Source organism: Macaca mulatta, chromosome 11 (assembly GCF_049350105.2).
Source record: "Macaca mulatta isolate MMU2019108-1 chromosome 11, T2T-MMU8v2.0, whole genome shotgun sequence".
NCBI lineage: Eukaryota > Metazoa > Chordata > Mammalia > Primates > Cercopithecidae > Macaca > Macaca mulatta.
In genome coordinates, this window is record NC_133416.1 from 23,107,500 (window position 1) to 23,129,048 (window position 21,549).

At 35.2% G+C, this 21,549-nt stretch overlaps 1 protein-coding gene across 2 annotated transcripts in view; it reads left to right on the forward strand.

The window, feature by feature from the left end:
• The window catches only part of PDE3A (phosphodiesterase 3A), a 312,000-nt gene that overhangs the window by 234,594 nt on the left and 55,857 nt on the right, over positions 1 to 21,549 (forward strand). For both annotated transcript variants that reach the window (XM_015151241.3, XM_077953145.1), the window contains 2 exons: positions 14,589 to 14,846; positions 17,375 to 17,529. In XM_015151241.3, coding sequence (XP_015006727.2) covers positions 14,589 to 14,846; positions 17,375 to 17,529 — 413 coding nt within the window. The remainder of the gene's footprint in view (positions 1 to 14,588; positions 14,847 to 17,374; positions 17,530 to 21,549) is intronic.

Sequence of the window (21,549 nt, forward strand, 5' to 3'; positions counted from 1 at the left end):
AATTAGAAATCTTTGTCTTTCATTCTCGGGCATCTGAAATCTAGCTTCATACTTCCCTTTCAACCTTCATTTCTGCTAATAAAAAGCAGTAACTTCTCCTGCCTGAGAATCTAATCTGCTAATGGACTCCTTTACCCATTCATCCTTCTTATGCAGTCCTCATGTGCTGCCTTCATGCTTCTTTCAGCTTTTCTGTCCTGCCCCTCACTTACTCTCTCTAGATCTGTTCTTTCACCTCACCAGGATCTCTAGTCCAGTCGGCCAATCTTTCGTTCCTGTCTGTCATACTTCTCCTGTTTTCTCTTTGTTGCCTTTTCAAGTCAAATTTTATGCTGAGTAACGCTGGAAAGTACTCAACTGGACCTCTGTATTGCTTGAGAATCTAGCCAGCTCTTTTTTATCCCTCTTTCAAAACTTCTTCATTCTCGTTTGTACCTCTAACCTCAACATTGCCCACATCACATTCTCAGCAAGGGACTCGGTGCCTAAATCACAGTGTGATTCACAGCGTAAATAAAAGTCAAAGTATAAAAACTCATTTAACTTCTCACCTATAAATCTATATTCTTCTTCCTTACTGTTATCATGGAAAGGGTATCTCCCATTGTGAAAGGTTACTCTTGTACCCCTTACTTCCTTCTCTTGAATTTTTATCTATTTATCATTCCATTGTCTTTACCCTTCAGCATTTAGGCTGTTCACGTGCTCAATAACACTGTAGACCCTGTTTTCCCTCTGGATACTGACATATATCTATCTTCCATTTTACAGCCGGTTTTCATGAGATTTGTCTCTTTGATCTTCATTTTTCTATCTTCCTTTCATTGCTCAATTTATTGCAATGTGGCTGGCTACCTCAGTGCTTCACTGAAACTGTTGTCTCTGGAGTTACCAGTGACCTTCCAAATACTAAATTTATAAACAGTTTTCAGGATTTACTAATCTCTCAAGCACTGATCCACTGCTGACCACTCCTTGCTTCTTAACATTTCCTTGGCCCCATGGACACTACACTCTTAGTTCTCACTTGTCCCTTCTTATTTCCTTTTGTAGATTTCTCTTCTGCCTGGCTTTTAGAAGTTGGTATTGATTACGGCTCTACCCTCAGTATACTCCTTTCTCTTCACACACTTTCATGGCAACATGCTATTGAAATGACCATATATATGTCATCAACGCCCAAATGTATATTTCCAGTTCAGAAGTCTCTCGTAATATGCCACTTGAATCATCCAATACCTCAGTATCCTCGTCCAAACTGATTCCTTCTCTTTTGATTCCTCATTCTATGAAAGACTCTAAGCTACACATCTTCCTAAACCTTCATCCTGAAAGTTAGCCTGACTCCTCTCTCCACACATACTGATGATGCCAGTACTCTACAGGACTTTCTTATTGCACTTACTAGTTAATCAAAGCTCTTGAATATAGTTCATGTTCCTGCCATGATCTGCTTCCTCAAACCTCTCCAGCATCATCCTTTCAACCTGAAGCACTGTGTACTTCACCTGAACTTTGTCTTCAAAAAGCCATTCTTCATTTACCTCCAGGCCTGTTAAGATCTTCTCCTTTTCCAGAAAGTACACCCTGATCCTTTGCTTACTCTTTTCATGTATGTACCCAATTGAGGAAAAGTTTGTAGGATTGCTTTTTGTGTCAGTACTATTACTTCTTGGCAGTTTCACTGTTTTCTGGATAGTGCTTATTCCAGAATCAGGTTGTTAAATGTAATTTTTAATCATGACTCCAGTATTTCAGTGTAACAATTCTCAATATGCTTTAAGTGTGAGATTAGAACATGCAATTGTGCTAGGAGGTTGAATGTTTTAAGATGGCTCCCAGAAAAGCAGTGATTTGTTTCAAAGAACTGTCTCAAACACTCTAATTTACTTGTCTTTTAAGGTACAGAATTGGAGAGAGGGCATTTACTTATCTTTGAAGGTGTGGAGTATGTTACTTATGCAGTCATTATTTCTCATATTACTGAGTGCCTACAAAGTACCAGATACCACACTAAGTGAATGAAACCTAGCATTGCCCTTGTCTTTGAATAACTTTGAGCCTAAAGGAGGAAGACAGAAAATCACATATAGACATACCAAAAGTTGAATTGAGAATTGTGGCAGGTGCTATTGCAACAAGGGTCTATGTATATATGTAAGATGTGGTCAGAGATGCCAGGTTTCTCAGAAGGTATAACGCCAAGGTTTTTTTTTTTTTTTTTTTTTTTTTTGGCTTGTTTTTGTTTCTGCTGTTTTCAGTGTATGAAAGGAATATCCCAATAGGTATTAACATGGAGATGTTTGTATGGTCCTGAAGCAGTCAGGGAAGATGTCCTAGATTAAGTGTAGAAGAGGCAAGTCAGTAGCCTAGATAAGCACCCATTGCATATTTGGCAGGAAAAAGTATAGTGTTGATGTGGATAAAACAAATGGCAATAAAGTTTCACAAAACAATTGTGTTCAAATGCATTTGATGTTTTTTGTGTTAATATTTTAATTACAGTAGAAAATTACATGTGGGAAAAATGTTAATCCAATTGTGTATGGGAAGAAGTCCCGTTTCTAATATGTCTTATAAAAATTGAGAAAAGTAACGACTAAAATGTTTGCAACTTAGACGAATTTTAATTATATAATTATAATTTCACTTTAACAATGATCCTGAGGGATAAGACACATTTTAAATTTTTTATTTCTACCAATAGACTTCTATAAGTTATTCTTTTTTGGTTATTTTTGTTTTCTGTTAAAAAAATAAAATAAAATAAAACTATATTCTGCCTGTTAATGAGGCAGTAGCACTTGTTTTAAGAGATGGTCAGATATTTCTTTAAAAAGGCAGAATACTGCCATCTGTTGTTCACTGAAGTCTTTAGCCTAAGCAAACAGAAACCTCAAGTTCAAGTTCAATAGTAATTCTTGATATTTAACAAAAGACCACCCCACATTTATCAGATTTGTGAGTTCATACTTATTTCAGAGATTCTTAGTTATTCCTGTCATATTTTAAAATTCTTGCTCATATCAGAGAAGTGCTCACATCCAGTTCTCTTTGCTTCCTATTTCTTACAACAGAAATAATAATGCTTTTTATTTACATAGCAATTTGTACTTAACCAAGCCTTCCCACATTTGTGTGAGCAGTCACACGAGTAGCTCATTGCCTGAATTTATTATATCTTTGCCAGCTACGTCATCTTTTCTAATTAAGACAAAGAGAGAAAACCAGCATGCAACTTAAAGGCAGCTAAGGTTATCGTCTGAAAGATACGGGGGAGTATGTTCTATTTCCTAAACAATAAAACACTTTTGTAAAATTGTTAACTTTGAGTTGTTAAGTGAATTCACTAGTGTCTGGAAAGTAGTTAGAAAATATAAACAAGACAGAATTTTTCAACAATTTTTGACTTGTTTGCAGATAGCTTGTAGGGACATGTATAAGAACAGAGGCCATGTACTCCATCTCATTTGGTGACTTGCAATGCTCATTGAACATCAGAAGAGAAAGAAGTTAAGAATTCTGGTAACTAATGAAGTTTGTTGTGTTTCACATCTCACATGGGACCTGCCTACAGACATGTTGGGAAGCAGTTTGACGAAGGGCCCTACATGTTTTCCTTCTACTGTATATATATATTATCTTAACGAAAAAATCCAAATGTAAACTCATATTCCCTGCCAGAAAATTAAAATACGCAAACATCTGCTTCCTTAGGATGGCCTTTAGCCAAGGTTCAGCCTACAATGAGTTACTGCAAAATTTTCACATGATTTCATTTTTTAAAAATTTCCCAACCAACTTCAAGTCTAAAATTATAAGTGGGTCCTATGAAAGTATAAACACATATGCAATTTTGCTGTCTCTGAGGTCAGAACCAGTAATGCACTAAAGATCATTGTATCAAATCCAGCTCATCTTCTAAATTAATGTAGTACATTAAACACCAAGATACCATTTCCTGGTATCACAGACAGCCTCCCAGAGAAAGAGTTGGAGGGATGGAGTGGCACATTGTGCTACAGAGATGTCGGAGGAGACAGCTTCCAAAAACTCATCACACATCTTTTCCCAGCATTGAGGACCAAAGTTGGATGAGAAAAGCCCCAGTGACTATTTCCTTTTTATGTGTCATCTCTTATACTGTTTATTCATCACTTATCCCAACTCCCTTTCCACCCTGAGAATATTCCTCTCATGCTGGGTTTGCCTCCCAGGGTGCCTCCCAGGATGACTAAATAGAAAGAAAAAAATACTTCCAACAATGGAGCTATGATGCCTGCTTTTAGAATTCTTTTCACATCCTGTGTTATAAATCATTCCAATGCAATCAACCATATTAACTGAAACCAGGACTTTTGTACAATCAACTTTTTAAGAACTTAAAATTAATATCAGGACTATTATGAGTATTTTGGAGTAGGGAGTACAATATATCTGACTGCATTTACCTAGAATAAGAAGTGGAAATAGTGAAATAGTTAGGTTTTTGTTTTTATAGTTTTATTTTTGTTTGTTGTTTTTTTTTTTTTTTTTGGGTAGAGAAATCATATCTCTGGGCTATCTTCATTTATAAAGGAACTACTAGCCTAGTTCATGTAGGGGACAAACACTCACATGCACAACATACATTCCTTTGCACACACAATCTTTCTCAATAACAATGTTATACCAACAATAATGATAATGTTGGTGATATATAATACTCGTGAAACATATATTTTGGGCCAAGCACTCTACCAAGGCTTTTTATGGTTATGATCTTATTTAATCATCAATTATACTATCCAGTCGCTATTACTATTAATCCCTTTTTAGAGATGAGACAACAAGAGCTAAAATAAAATGGGCCAGGCATGGTGGCTCACGCCTATAATCCCAACACTTTGGGAGGCCAAGGCAGGCGGATCACGAAGTCAGGAGTTTAAGGCCAGCCAGGCCAACGTGGTAAAACCCTGTCTCTACCAAAAATACAAAAATTAGCTGGGCATGGTGGTGCATGGCTGTAATCCTAGCTTCTTGGGAGGCTGAGGCAGGATAATTGCTTTCACCTAGGAGGCTGAGGTTGCTGTGAGCCGAGATCACACCACTGCACTCCAGCCTGGGCCACAGAGCAAGACTCCATCTCAAGAAAGAAGAAAAAAGAAAAGAAAAATGAAAAGAAAAGGAGAGGAGAGGAGAGAAAAGGAAAGGAGAAAGAATGAATTTATTTTTTAAATAAAAAAAAATCTATGCAGATCTGAAATTTGAACACAAGCAGTCTAACTTCAGGTCTTACATCTTTAAAGACCCCATGTAGGCCGGGCGCGGTGGCTCAAGCCTGTAATCCCAGCACTTTGGGAGGCCGAGGCGGGCGGATCACAAGGTCAGGAGATCGAGACCACAGTGAAACCCCGTCTCTACTAAAAATACAAAAAATTAGCCGGGCGCGGTGGCGGGCGCCTGTAGTCCCAGCTACTCAGGAGGCTGAGGCAGGAGAATGGCGTGAACCCAGGAGGCGGAGCTTGCAGTGAGCCGAGATCGCGCCACTGCACTCCAGCCTGGGCAACAGCGTGAGACTCCGTCTCAAAAAAAAAAAAAAAAAAAGACCCCATGTATTACCTCATATAATAAATATTTGATATTGATGAATGAAAAAATCTTCCTCTTATTTCCCAACGTTTTAAAACTCTGTTTTCCAACTTCCCACATACACAACCTTACAAATTATATATATGATGAAAATATGTACTTCTACATATGTATGTAGCTTCCCAAATGCCAATTCGTAAACCAAGCTTAGCTTTCTATCTCTTGTTCCAGGAATGTTATTGAATAACTTTAACATAGCAATTTTAACTGAAAGAAAATATTGAGTTTAAAATACTGTGGAGCTCTCTTAACAGACATAATTAGGATCAATAGCTGGTCTGGCAATTTTAAAAAGTTTTTAAAGCAGAGAATCATAAAACTATGACATAAATTTTCATAATTCTAGTAATATATTTTAACTTAATACATAGAGTATGCAGGTTTTTGCACATCTTTGATGAAGAGCCAAGAATGTTTCTCTCAAGTATGTGTCCACTGAAGTGACTGGAGTTTCAGGTTGCCGTTCTTACTTACACCATACCCATATTTCCTTGTACTTGCTTGCCAGTTTCAGTTTCTTTATAGTGGAAACAATTTAGGAACCTGGAAGCATTCTGAGTTGAAAAGCCTTTAGGTGTGTCGTGATTTTCTTTTTGAATCTTTATAGTTGTATCTCCCCTACCTAAATCAAGGGAAATCCATTCTTAGGCTCTCATCCTTATGAAGTCTATTTATGAAGTCTGTGTAAAGCTACCTAACTTCATTTTCAAGGAAACAACTCCATTTTTAGGCAGGTGTCATTTCTTTGTAGATATTTTGTTAGCCTATGTAATTTACAGTGACAAATACAACAGGCCTAAAGAGATTTGGGAAGAAAGGAAACTGACACTAGGCAAATGCGTAACTTACCTGTTGGGAGAAGCATATGGAAATTCCACCAAATAGCCTATTCCTTGTGAGCACTCAGTGTACGCTAAGCAATTTACCATAAGAAGGAAATAGCATCAGTGACTCGATAACAATTTATAAGATAGAGCTTGTGAAATATTAGCAATTAATACAATAAGGACTTTTCTAAGGCTACATAATAATTTAAAAATCTTTTTTAAAAATGTAAAATGCTTTAGGATGCCAAGATGTAATTTTAAAATCTTTTTCTTTTTTCTTATTTGATGGGTGTGTGTGTGTGTGTGTGTGTGTGTGTGTGTGTGTGTATATACACTATGTAGAGAAATGAATTACTTGCACAACTGGGAGGGACCTTCAAGAGATCTAGCCCAGTTCTCTGATTTCAGAGGAAAAGAGCCTGAGTGCTCTATTGGATACAGTATTGCCTCTAGGAAACCTGTGGGTTTGGTTTTAGAAATCATCGTAAAACTTAAAATAGTTTTAAGTGGCCTAATTTGAAGTATATAGCATTTCTCTACTAGGTTATCTAGATAATTTCTCAATTCTAATGTTTCAGCATTTGTAACCTATCTTTAAGTTTCATGTAGACTTATGGAGAGAGGCTTTTGGTGCTGCTTCTAATTCTTTTCCTCCAGTTACAATAAATTAATTTCCAAAGCAAGTGACATGCCAAATTGTTCACTGAATCAGAAGACTGAAGAATTATTGCATTTTTTGCCTGTGGGCAGGGACATATTCAGCCTATTTAATTAAGTTATCAATTTAATCTGTGATTTAAAATATATAGGAAGCAGAGCCATAATTTGACTATATTGGTGCTACCTCAGAGCAAATTTATCAAGAATTGGATGCATTATCTTCATCTACACCCCAAGCTAGATCATCTCCCTAATCATTTTAAAGAATTAATTTCTGTTTACCCTACCATTTCTCCAGTCTTTTTCTGATTTTTCCCTTGGGCACCTTTACTTTCTTTAAATAAAATGATGTGTTTCTGCTTTTTTTTGGTTTGTTTTCATTTACCCTTTTCACACAATTGTTTCCTAAGCATTCTTAGATTTTTTCTTTTAGAAATTTTCCAGTTCTCAATATTTTGACATGAACTCAAACACAGCACCACAGCAAATAATCTGATATCTTACTTAATGATATATAATTTTATTTTACATTCTGTTAGTAACTTGGTTACATAGACTTGTTAGAATTTTTTATAGTTTGCAATTTACAACATTTTAGAAACTTAGATGCCTTTTATAGCATGCAAAAAAAGATGCCTTTTGACCTCCACGCATACTTGAAGATTTTCCTTTTATAATATCAGAACTGCAATGTCAAGGTTTTACCCACTAGTAATAAAAATTAAAACAAATTGGCGCGGTGTCTCACACCTGTAATCCCAGGACTTTGGGAGGCCCAGGTGGGCGGATCACTTGAGGTTGGGAGTTCAAGACCAGCCTGACCAACATGGAGAAGCCCTGTCTCTACTAAAAATATAAAATTAGCCGGGCATGGTGGCATATGCCTGTAATCCTAGCTACTTGGGAGGCTGAGACAAGAGAATCGCTTGAACCCGGGAGGTGGAGGTTGCAGTGAGCTGAGATCATGTCATTGCACTCCAGCCTGGGAGATGAGCGAAACTCCATCTGGAAAAAAAAAAAAAAAAAAAAAAATTAAAACAAATTTTCTGTAATTGATAGGCACATGTCTAAAAGTATGTAAAATATTGATTACACTTGTTGTATTTTAAACTTCTTATCTATAGCATCAAACTTTCTGGGCCTTTGGTTAATGATGAGTGAAATAACTTGGAACCCCTCTAGATTATGATATACCAAGACCATTAACAACTGTGATTGATAGTCTAAAGCCAGGATGAGGTAGGACATCCTGGAAATGGGAAGGTAGACTGGATGAAGATAAAAGAGGAAAAGGAAGTTGTTTAAAAACTGAGTAGTCAGCCAGGCACAGTGGCTAACACCTTTAATTTCAGCACTTTGGGAGGCCAAGGTGGGAGGATTGCTTGAACCCAGGAGTTCAAGACCAGCCTAGACAAAATAGCGAAACTCCATCTGTACCAAAAACACAAAAAATTAGGCATGGTGGTTTGAGCCTCTAGTTGTAGCTGCTAGGAAGGCTGAGGTGGGAGGATTACTTGAGCCCAGGAGGCTGAGGTTGCAGTGAGCCGAGATCGTGCCAGTGTACTTCAAACTAGGTGACAGAGTGAGACTCCATCTCAAAAAAAAAAAAAAAAAACCTTGAAAAATGGTGAATTTACCAAAAGTATCAGTTATTTTTGGCTTAATATGTAAAACCGCACTTTCCTCCACTGTTTATGACACTGAAATTCCACATTTTCTATTTAAAGGTGGCAATCCAAATTTGGTTGCCATTTAAATACTGTCTAGGGAAACACACTTGCATTTTCTTAAATGTTAAATATAGATATTTCTATTACAAGGAGAGTCTGTGAAGTAGAATGTTTTATATTGCTTGGTAACTTTTTTTTTAAAAGGAAAAGATTTGTTTGATCATCTGCACCATAACAAGATTCAACTGCGGTTTTGTGCTTAGTGTGGCTCGTACTGCACTGAAAGATGGTTTCAGATTGTTAGTTTGAAGACTTTTCTTTAAACTGACTTTTATATAAACGTAACATTTAGTATTTATTATCGGTATCTAAAATTTCACCAGTTAAATAAAATATTTCTGAGTACCATTGGTATACCTCAGTATTTAATTATATTATTTTTTCAAAGTTAATAGGCACGGAAATACCCTCTGTGTGAATCATGCAATTTTTTCTTACTTTGTATGTGATTTAAAAAACACTACCAAAACCCAAAACCCCTCTCCCTTAAAATTCCTTAATAGGGACATCTTAGACATACCCATCCTTTATAGCTTACCTGCTATTTATTGAAACAGCAGCCAGTCCATCTTTCTATCTTTCACCATTTCATATGTGGTTAGCCTTGGCAGGTTTGCTGCAAACAAATCTGATTGTTGGTTTTAAATTGCATGCCTCATTGAAGCCTTTAGTTATTTGAGCAAAAAAGTGGTAATAACTTCTTATGTGTGATGTATCTGTTGACTGTAACATAATTTTATTCTAGAATCATGAAAACAGTAAAGCGAGGACCTGACTTAATGACACTGAGGAGATTTTTTTTTTTCCAATAGTAGAAGTGTTCACTTCAGTTTCTTAGCCAATTTCAATACGGATAATTTGTCTCTTGGCTTGAATGTTGCTTTTGTTTTCCCTTAATTAAAGACCTTTGCTTTTGCAAAAGCTGTAGCATAGTAGCATCAAAATACATAATGTGCTTATTTTCTAAATTCTTATATAACTGTGACATTGACTTATAAAGATGAGTTTTCAGTTTCTATTTTAAAGTTACTTTTTAAATTTTTACTACTTTTTTCTGTATATATAAGACATACATCTATTACTTTAAAGAAAAAATAAAATGTATTATAAAAGACACACAATTTGATAGTTATAAAAAGACTTGTGTTCTTCCCAATATTTTATTTAAAACATGTAATTCTCATGAACATGTTCTACTTTTTCTTCAGACTTACAGATTTTATGTACTGAGAACATTTTAAGAGAACTTTTAGTTATTACTAGAGAATGAACTTAATTTCACTGTCAAAACATTTATGTCTTGAAAACAAAGTTTGACTTAAAATTTCAAATTTGTATGGAAACAGTGCAGTGAATTATTTATTGGAACAACATGGCCAAAAATAAACATTACTATTTCAGAGGACCACACTGGATGAGATTTTCAGAAGCATAATGATTAGAGATGCACTTTAAAATACTTATTTCTAAAAGGGATGTTAGGTCAGTAGCATTTTTACAAACATTAAAAAATTGAATAATGATATTATTTCTATTTGCAGATGACATGATCTTTATATGTAGAAAACCACAACGATTCCACACACACACAAAATTTGTTAGAGCTAACAAATGAATTCAGCAAAGTTACAGGATTAAAAATCAACAGATAAAAATCAATAACATTTTTTATATACAAATAAGTACCTAGCTGAAAAAGAATTTAAAAACCACTCCCATTTACAATAGCATAAAAAATACTTAGGGATAAATTTAACCACGGAGGTGAAAGATTTGTACACTGAAAATTGTAAAACATTGGTGAAAAAAATTGAAGACACAAATATATAGAAAAATATTCCATTACTCGATCAGAAGTATTGTTAAAATATTTATACTACCCAAAGAAATACAGAAATTTAATGCAATAACTATCAACATCCCAGTGGCATCTTCACGAAATAGAAAAATATAATCGTAAAATTTGTATGAAACCACAAAAAAAACCCCAAATAGCCAAAGCAGTACTGAGGGGAAAATGGTAGAAGGCATTACACTTTCTGATTTAAAACTATATTACAAATCTATAGTAATCAAAATAGTATGCTACTGGCCTAACAACAGAAACCTACACCAATAGAACAGAATAGAGAGCCCAGAAGTAAATTCAAACATACATGCTCAAGTAATTTTACACAAGAGTGCTAGGAGGAGACAGGTGGAAAGAGTAATCTCTTCGAAAAAGGTGCTGAGACAGTTGGATTTCTACATGCAAAAGAATGAAATCGTATGTTTATCTTACACCACACACAAAAATCAACTCAAAATAGGTAAAGACCAAAATGTAACACCTGAAACCATGAAACTTCTAGAAGAGAACATAGGGGGAAAGCTCTTGGACCTTGACCTTGGCAGTGATTTTTTGGATAACACACCAAAATCCCAGGCCAAAAGAGATAAAATAAGTACATGGGACCACATCAAACTAAAAAGCTTCTACACAGGAACAGAAACAATCAACAAAATGAAAAGGCAACTGATAGACTGGGAAAAAATATGTGCAAAGCATATATCTGATAAGGAATTAATATCCAAACTTTATAAATAACTCTTATAAAACAATAGGGAGAAAACAACCTGATTAAAAAGTGGGCAAAGGACATGAACAGACATTTCTCCAAAGAAGACATGAAAGTGGCCGACATATATGTATGGAAAAGTGTTTAACATCACTAAGCATCAGGAAATGGAAATTAAAACCACTGTAAGATATCACTTCACTCCTCTTATCAAAAAGACAAGATACAACAAATGTTGGCAAGAGTGTGGAGAAAAGGGAACTCTAGAACACTGCTGTTAGAAATGTAGATGGGTATAGCCGTTATGGAAAATAGTATAACGGTTCTTAAGAAAATTGAAAATAGAACTATATGATCCAAATAAGATAAAATCACCACCTCATAAAGATATCTGCACCCTCATGTCCATTGCATTATTCACAATAGCCAAGATATGGAAACACCATAAGCATCCGTCCCTGAATGAATGGATGAAGAAAACGTGGTATGTCTATAGGCACACACATGTATATACATACAATGGGATATCATTCACCCTTTAAAAAGGAAGGAGATCCTGCCATTTGCCATAACATAGATGGACCTAAAGGACATTATGCTAAGTAAGATGAACCAGACACAGAAAAATATTACATGATCTCACTTACATGTAGAATCTTAATTTTTTAAAAAAAGGTCAAATATTCAGAGAGAGAGAATAAAACAGTGGTTACCGTGGGCAGAGTCAGGGGAAGGGGCAGGAAATGGGGAGATGTAGGACAAAGGATATGAAGTAGCAGATGTATAGGATGAGTAAGTCTAGGGAATCTAATGTACACGAGGACTACAGTTAACAAAATTGTATTGTATTACAGATTCTTTTTAATAAGGAGATTTCAGCTGCTCTTGTCACAAAAATACTATGTGAGATGTTGGGTATGTTAATCGGTCTCGCTATAGTAACCATTGGACTATCTGTACACATCACATACCATCATGTTGTAAGCCTCAAGGTTACACAATACAAGTTATTTTTAAGATAAGGAAAGTAAAATTCTCCTTTTAGCTCAGAAAAATAAAATTAACCCGCAGGCACAAATATGACATATGCATGACTATATATCCTAAAATTATTAATATTTCACTTAAATTTTCATAATGGTTCATAAGAGATATTTATGCCTGTGATCAGAGAACATGGGCACTATTATTAAATTATGCATTAAGTAATTACAGACATATTTAAGCACATAAAATTAAGATTTTCTGGGTTTTTTTTGTTGTTGTTGTTTTGTTTGGTTTTTTTTTTTTTTTTTTTTTTTTTCCCCACCATGCTGGTTCAACTCTTGAGCTGTGGAATCAAGCTATTTTTGATTGCAGCCTGATATTTCCACTTTCAACCTGTCTCATTTTGGCAAATTATTTGTGTCTAATGAAAGTGAAAGTAATTATAGTACCTATTAATACTTTGTAGACTTGTGGGTAATAAATATCAACTTTACCATTATTATTATAGTTATTGTAATATTAGCAGTAAAAGACATAACTTTTCTGTATGAGAATTTTACAGAGTCATTTATTCATTACTTATAGGTATTGCAAGACTAGATATCTTTATGGATGTTAGGTGTTATAATTATGATACTTTTCTAATTACAAGAATAATATATATTCACTTTTTCTACAACATACTTTTCCACCCACTGAACAATATTTTCTAGACAATAATTTATGAATCTACCCACATCTTTTAAACAAAGATATACAAGTTTATAATACAGATATAATGACAATTTTAAAAGATCAATTTATCTACTTATATGCATCTTGGGGTTACATTCTTTGGTTGTCGTTGCCAGAGCACTGCTATACCCGTTGTGTTATTGTTTTTATATGTTTAGATATTTGTAGAAGTATTTCTTTTGACCAGATGTGTATGTTGTTTTGCTGGATCATAGGATACATACATTTAAGCTACAAATTGATAGGCTTAGCAAAGTTTCCTGCCAAATATTTTGGATTGTTTTTCCTCACTACTCATTTATGCAAACCGTTACTAATGCTTGGTGTTACAAATCTTTTACTGTTTTGCCAATTTTGTAAGTGAAAGTTGTTTTTATTATATTGATTTGCAGTTTAATTATAGGGGACATAAGAGGCTTTTTATATATATTGGTTATTTACATTTCGTTTGAATTGTCTATTCACTTCCTTTTTCAACTTTATCCTTTATTGATTTTAGAAGCTCTATATTTGGATATGTTTTATCTTCTCTGTGTGGCAAACATTTTCTCACAGACCATTTCTTCCTTTGCTTATGGTATATTTTCTTATGTAGAACTTTATATCTTCATTTAGTCAGATACATTAGGAATATCTTTGGCAGTTTATGAATTCATATTATTTTTAAATGTTGTAATTTCAAGATTATAAAATAATCCCTCATATTTTCTTTTAATTGTACAACTTTATACTTCTGTTTTTTTCTCTCTTTGGAGTTTATTTTATGTATTTATATGTATTTTCCTGGCCTCTGTGTTTTGTGCTCTTCGTTTCTGCTGTGAGGACAGAGTAATGACTCTGCTCTGATAGGCAGTTTGGCAGAATATGACAGATGTGCCACAGAATCCCAGAACTGAAATTTCTGTTGTTACCAACAACAAGAGAGACAGATTGTGAACTAGCACACAAATGGAGTTTTTTTGCGTGTCTATCTCTAATAACATTCGTTGAATAACTACCATTAGCAAAAATATTCATTGAATAAACACCAGGTTCAAGTGTCACATTAAAATGTTATAAAAAATAACATTTTATGGTATATTAATGTTGCTTTTGGAGTGAAATTCCTAAAGAACATACATGTAAAATGTTGAGCTCTTCATAAGGAGTGATATGAAGTTTTTTCCCCCCAGATCTCTGAAACTTTTTGCCTTTTAAAAGTAGTGTTCATCTTTTTAATTTCTTCAAATATGCTTGACCCCTCCCCGAGTTCTAGCATTAAAAAATGTGCCGCAAATGCAAAAAAGGATGACTGCTAGGGCATATTTTAGTAGAATTTGAAATAGGTGATGTGAATTTTACTGTACTGAAATCCTAAAGAATCATCCCATTCATTTCTTAGTGAAAAAGTTCAAATTAATGCTTTGTGCCTTCCGATTCAGACCTTTTCTTACCTGATCTTGTCTTGGTTTGTGTTCCAGTCTTCAGGAACCAGTATTACTGTGGACATCGCCGTCATGGGTGAGGCCCACGGCCTCATTACCGACCTCCTGGCAGACCCTTCTCTTCCACCAAACGTGTGCACATCCTTGAGAGCCGTGAGCAACTTGCTCAGCACACAGCTCACCTTCCAGGCCATTCACAAGCCCAGAGTGAATCCCGTCACTTCGCTCAGTGAAAACTATACCTGTTCGGACTCTGAAGAGAGCTCTGAAAAAGACAAGCTTGCTATTCCAAAGGTAGGTAGTAATGACCTACTCCTTAAAGGGTTAAACTATTTTTTTTTAGTTGTCTTCTAGGCCTCCTTCCTGTCACCTCAACTCCATCTGCAGATTAATATCAATGACTCAGGCAAAATGTGTTGATCATGGTGACAAAAGTAATAAATATTTAAACATAAAGACTTCTGTCCTTATACTTGATAGTTTTCTATACATAGAAAATTTATCTTTTTATGTTACCTCTTTTATTTAATCTTTCATGTTACATGCAAGAAGTTTTTTCTTCTATATGCCAGATGCTTTTCTAAGGTGATAAGGATATTGCAACAACAACAACAAAACAAAAAAGACAGAAATCCTTGCTCCTTTTTAGTGCAGATTCTGTTTAAAATTCATTGACTCCTAAAACTGAAGGTTCTTTACTCTTCGATTTTCTTGAATGATATACTTCAAAATGCCCTCATGACTTTCCAATACAGAATCAGTTTTGAACCCAGAACAGTTTTAGTCAATTATAGATTAAAGTGAAATATGTCCTTAGTGATTTCTATAAACATATATTTTATATGTAAAAGGAAGAAATTACACAAATTTATTCTTTTGACATATATGGTATGAGTTTTACGAAAGTCAATTATAAGAGGATCCTCACCCAGTTTAGATCTCAATATTAATTAAAAATAAGGCATATTAAAGACAAGAAAATCAGAGTGTCAGTGGTCTCTGGTATATTCAGCACAGTTACTTATTTAGTAGACAGTCAGCTATCCCTTGGAGCTGGTGGTCAGTCAGTAACACCTGTGCTTCTGCTGTTGTGCATCTCTTCTCTCAGGAATGTGATCTTCATAACTTTGTCAATAACATATTTACATAGTTTCCTTCCAATATGCAATTCCCTTATAAAGATATACCTAAGTATAATATGACAGTAAGGAAATGGAGAGAGAGATTAACTGGTTCCTTCAGGTCTCAAAATAGACCTGAGGTCAAAGACAGATTTAAGGCAAGAAACCTGGTATTTAAGAGTGTTTGACTTTTTCTCTTCCAACTAAATTACCTTCTAAGATGCACATTCAGATGTTTAAGAGACACTGGAAGCTATTTAATGTCGGAGCTATTCTTAAATCCCAAGTTGACATATAATTCATTTCTCAAAATTTTTTACCTTCAGAAGAGCAGAATGTCTTTGTGAACTATGCCTGTGTGGTAGGTTTATTAGGAGTGATTAGCCACAAACAAAAGTGGGTTGTGGTTCTGTCTATTATGACTGTTGCTGAAGTTATAGAAAAAAGACCTTCAGTTTAACTTTTTTTTTTTTTTTTTTTTTTTTTTAATTTTTAGATGGAGTCTCACTCTGTTGCTCAGACTAGAGTGCAGTGGCACGATTTTGGCTCACTGCAAGTTGGCCAGGCTGGTCTCAAACTCCTGACCTCAAGTGATCCACCCGCCTCGGCCTCCCAAAGTAGCTGAGGTTTACATGGGATTACAGGCATGAGCCACCGCACCCCCTAGTTTAACTTTTAAGGTCAAGACTCACTTTAAAGGGTTGGTGCTCATCCTAGTGATCCCAGACTCTTGTCTCAGTGCAGATGACGCTACATGTCCTGTTTAGGATATGGTGGGAGAAGAAATAAGAAGGGGAACAGCAGGTTGGCCAGCAGGGTCTCCTATTAAGAGGAGTTGACACTGATGACATTACCCATATCTCTGATGTCTAAGTTACATTAATCATAAGAGAAATGGTGCATTTTGTGAAAGACTTACATTCTTACACTGAGCTCCTTTTGTTTGTAAATGAAGATAATAAAGTCAATAATACTTGGGGGTATAGACTGTGGTGCAAGGTGATGTAAATTAATTCATGCTCCCAAGCAAGTGACCTTTGAGGAAAAACTTCTCATAATAACTAATATGTGTGTATAGGTTTATAAATCCTGTTGAATAAATATAACTATAAAATTATCCCAGAGGTAATTGACTCACTCCTATAATCACATATTTGTATAAGCATTGAAATAAAGACCCTAAAAGGTTATTTATTTATTTATTTATTATTTTTGTTTTAGACAGAGTTTTGCTCTTGTCACCCAGGCTGGAGTGCAGTGGTATGATCTCGACTCACTGCAACCTCCGCCTCCCAGGCTCAAACGATTCTCCTGCCTCAGCCTCCTGAGCAACTGAGATTACAGGCACCCACTACCACACCAAGCTAATTTTTGTATTTTTGGTAGATGGGGTTTCGCCATGTTGTTCAAGCTGGTCTCAAACTCCTGACCTCAGATGATCCACCCACCTTGGCCTCCCAAAGAGTTGGGATTACAGGCGTGAGCCACTGCACCTGGCTGCTGATTTTTATAATATGCGTTCATTTTGGCCAGATAATCTTTTATTAAATTTCTGAGCACTCAAATTTTAGATAGGTGATATTCAACCAATATAATTTAGTCAATTCACTTCTAATGAAAAGCTCATTTCCTTCTATTATATTACATAAAATTTAAGAGATATAAAATATGCTTGGTAATGAAGTCAAGTCTCTTTCCTAGCGCCTGAGAAGGAGTTTGCCCCCTGGCTTGTTGAGACGAGTTTCTTCCACTTGGACCACCACCACCTCGGCCACAGGTCTACCTACCTTGGAGCCTGCACCAGTACGGAGAGACCGCAGCACCAGCATCAAACTGCAGGAAGCACCTTCATCCAGGTGGCATACGGCTCCTGCTGGTTTAATGTCTCTTAGAGAAGTTACTTACCAAAAATGAGTTGTAAATTACAAGAGAAGGAAGGCTAACCCATTACATTTGGTTGGAGGTCAGCTTTGAATATGGAAAGGGTACATGGTTTAAATGCAGAGCAGTATAGGGGTTAACATCAGATAATTAGGTTTAACATCTGTTGTGTGACCCTAAATATAAGTGGAAAGCATGACCTGATGTGATCTCTGCCATTGTGACCTTAGAGGGGAAGGGTTAAGCTCCAGGGCAAAGGTAGGTAATTTTATCTACATTGAGATTCATACTGGGATCCTTAAATCAAAAGTGTCTAACTTGACATTTGCAATTGATATGAGATGCCCCTAGCCCAGTCACTAGCCTCCCCCAAGACCAGCTGTCTTAGCTTTGTACAAAAGACAAAAGAGCAAATCAAAAGCAGATCATCCTAAGAACACCTAGATAAGTGCAAACATTTGGTAATTTAAACTTTTCTGAGGATATTAATTCCAATTTTTCAAAGCAACTTAAAAGCCAGAATTACCAAAACTGAAGAAAAGGTTATATTAACATGTAAAAAGAATTTTGAAGAAAATAGCTAAGGAAAGTGCATTTAGAAGGAGATACTGTGTCCTTTTCTATTTAGAATAAAAATATTGTACTTATCATACTTTATTCAAATCCATTAATTGTGAGACCATTTACCATATGATTTCAGGTTTTTAAAGCACATATATCAGTTTTATCAATAACCTAATGAATGAAAAATATCCACATTTATGTCGTATTACATGATAGCAATATCAGAAGTAATTTTCTCCTGATCCTTAGTCTGGGATATACATAAACCACCATACTGAAACTAATAGAAATATTTCAGATTATAAGAATTTAATGACTGCTGACTTCTCTTTTTTGATTAAAATTTTTTAATTGGTTTCTTCCATATTATTTGTATTCTAAAAAATCTGTAGAATTGGAAGCAAACTCGGCCGGGCTTGGTGGTTCACGCCTGTAATCCTAGCCCTTTGGGAGGCCGAGGTGGGCGGATCACGGGGTCAGGAGATCGAGACCATCCTGGCCAACACGGTGAAACTCCGTCTCTACTAAAAATACAAAAATTAGCCAGGCGTGGTGGCGGGCACCTGTAGTCCCAGCTACTTGGGAGACTGAGGCAGGAGAATGGCACGAACCCGGGAGGTGGAGCTTGCAGTGAGCCCAGATCGCACCACTGCACTCCAGCCTGGGCAACACAGCAAGACTCCATCTCAAAAAAAAAAAAAAAAAAAAAAAAGAATTGGAAGCAAACTCAAATGTCATTATATATTTTATATGTCAGTAAAATTCCACTCCATCCTATTACCTGGACTTTTGTAAAACTTGTAAACACAAGAAGAGATTATGCAGTGTTTCATGAAAATTTCTTGAAATTTGAAATTAGAAGTCAATGGTAATATTTTTCTCTAAAAATATTGATCATTGACAATTGCTACAGCAGCAAATACTGATAAATGTTAATAGTATTACTGTTAACTATTGCTTAATAAAATGAATTACGTTTTCAGTGTGTATCATTAGAGTCTACCTATTTTGCCAATGCACCTTGCTGTTTCCTGTCATAGCATAGGTAGTGCTTCATGATTTCCTTCCCATAGAATGACTATCAAAAATCCACTCATGCCTTGTCAAATGTCTTTCTTTCTGTTATTCTTTGTTACTTCTAGTCAAATCCTATTTCCCCTGCTTTTCTCTTCTCTTAGTCAATTAGATGAACTTGAGGGTTTAAATTGAAATCATGACAAGGAAAAAAGTTCCAAGAACTTTTAAGAACTTAACGCCCGAGGATCTTATCATTCTTCTTTGTAAAATGGATACATCCAAATATTTACAATAGAGATAAGGAGTAGCATATGATTCCATTCATTCTCATTCTCTCATTCCTAAAAATACTCATACATGTCTTGCCTGGGTATACGCTTTCCTCACTGCCTGATATACTATCTCATAATCTCACTGTCCTGTGAAAAGTACTGATGTAAAATCTGAAAGCAATATAATTTCTTCATCATTGTGAAGAAAGGAAATTCATTCTGAATAGAATTTGATCCCTTTAAGGAAAAACCATTTATAAGTAAGTGGCAGTAGTACCACCACTAAATACAGCTAGTTTTGGCTTGATCATAAATCAAAGTTAAAACCTTCTTTTGAGTTTTAGCCCTGAAATTTCTTCCCTTTTAGCCCTTTTATTTATTCCTTCCCATATCTGTTCATTTATTGGGTCTCTTATTCTAAAAGAAGAATAAGAGTGAGAAATAAAAATTAGGAACACAACTTATATTCCTTTATATCTACAGCTGGATAATTTACTCTGGGTAATTTTAAATACAGTCTGGTAGAAAGCACACAGGACTGAGAATCTGAAGGGTCTTGGCCCTACTACTTAGAAATGTACTGTGTTCTTAGAGGCAAGTCATTAGCCTGCCAGAGTCTCTGTACCCAATTACAAGGAGTCATTAGGAAAAAGGGGAGCTTGGACATAATTGGAGGAGTAAATTAGATGGAAGAATACAAGTAGGTGCTTTAAAAAATAGGCTTTAGAGAAATAGAGAAAGCTGAAATACATCAGACCCTAAATCATTCCAAGTTGACCTTGGAATTGACCCCTGCCTGTATATTCAGGCAAAAAGAAAGCAGTAAACTTGGCAAAAGAGACAGTTACCTGATCAGACTTTAAGGACTTAGAATGGAGTCATTATGGGGATAATAAGAGCATAAGACCACCTTTGGGAAGAAGATTGAGATCTTCCATCACAGGCACATAGATAATTTTCCTCTGCTGTGCCAGCATGAGGAAACCATGTAAAGCCTTTCCTAAGCTGTTCTCCTTTACAGAATCCAAATATTTCATATTCATGAAATTTAAACAGGAATCTGGAAATAAAGAACAATGATGAAAAGCTGAAAACTGTAAGGGTCTCACAAAGCAATATATGAAAGCACCTGTAAACTATAATGCATTTATGTGTAATATAATACACTGATTTATTGTACTAATAGTAAAATACAATTATTGTATTAAGAATGTGATATGACTAGGATGTTATTTATCTTGAGTTCATTAAATCTGCATTTATTAAGGATACTCTAATGTATTTTGCAAACTTTAAAATGAACACATTTTAAATATTTTTATTTGAAAAAATAGTAAATTGTTGAGATAGCCTTCATAATATATCTTTCTGATATATTAAAACATTCAGTTACTGTAAGGCATTGTCTTTAAAAAGTCTACTTAGAAAAGTAAAAGTAATAACCTATTCATTGTATTATGTAATGAGAACTGCAAACATTTAGGCCACATATACATTATATAATAGTTGTTCACAGTAATCAGTCAGTCAATCCAGCAAAGTAAATTAAAAGGGACCAGCACCACCAGAAAATAGTCAGTGTTGTAATCTGTTTCAGATCCAAAGTTTCTTTCATCTCATTATTTCCTAACTACCAAGAACTTGTGAAATATGTAGGATGTGCTTTCTGAGAAGGATGTCAAACAAATATTTTTATGCCTTACTTAATTGCATTTTATAATTGCTGAAGGTCATACCACATTTCAAATGTCCTCATATATGGAAAACTGCTATTAGAAGTGGGGAGAAAAGATGAAGTTTTAAAATACCTGGGTCAATAGTTGAAGAAAAAATCTCTCTGAAATGGAAAAAAAAAAAAAATTGAGATAAGAATTGTCAGAGTGTCAAACTGACCTCAACATAAATTACAGATCTTACCCATTGCTGAATTTACTAGTAATCAAAGGATACAGACAATAGTAAGACTCATGCTTAGCATGCTTTCCTTTGAGAGGTCTATTAGTGCAATTTTCTGAAAGTCCCTTTATTCCACATTAGCACATTTTCTGGTTTGGATTTAGCAGTCAGGGTTCTAAGCAATGCATGCATAATATTACTTGCACAGAGGGAACCATTTCAGCTCTGGAACCTCTCCAAATTCTC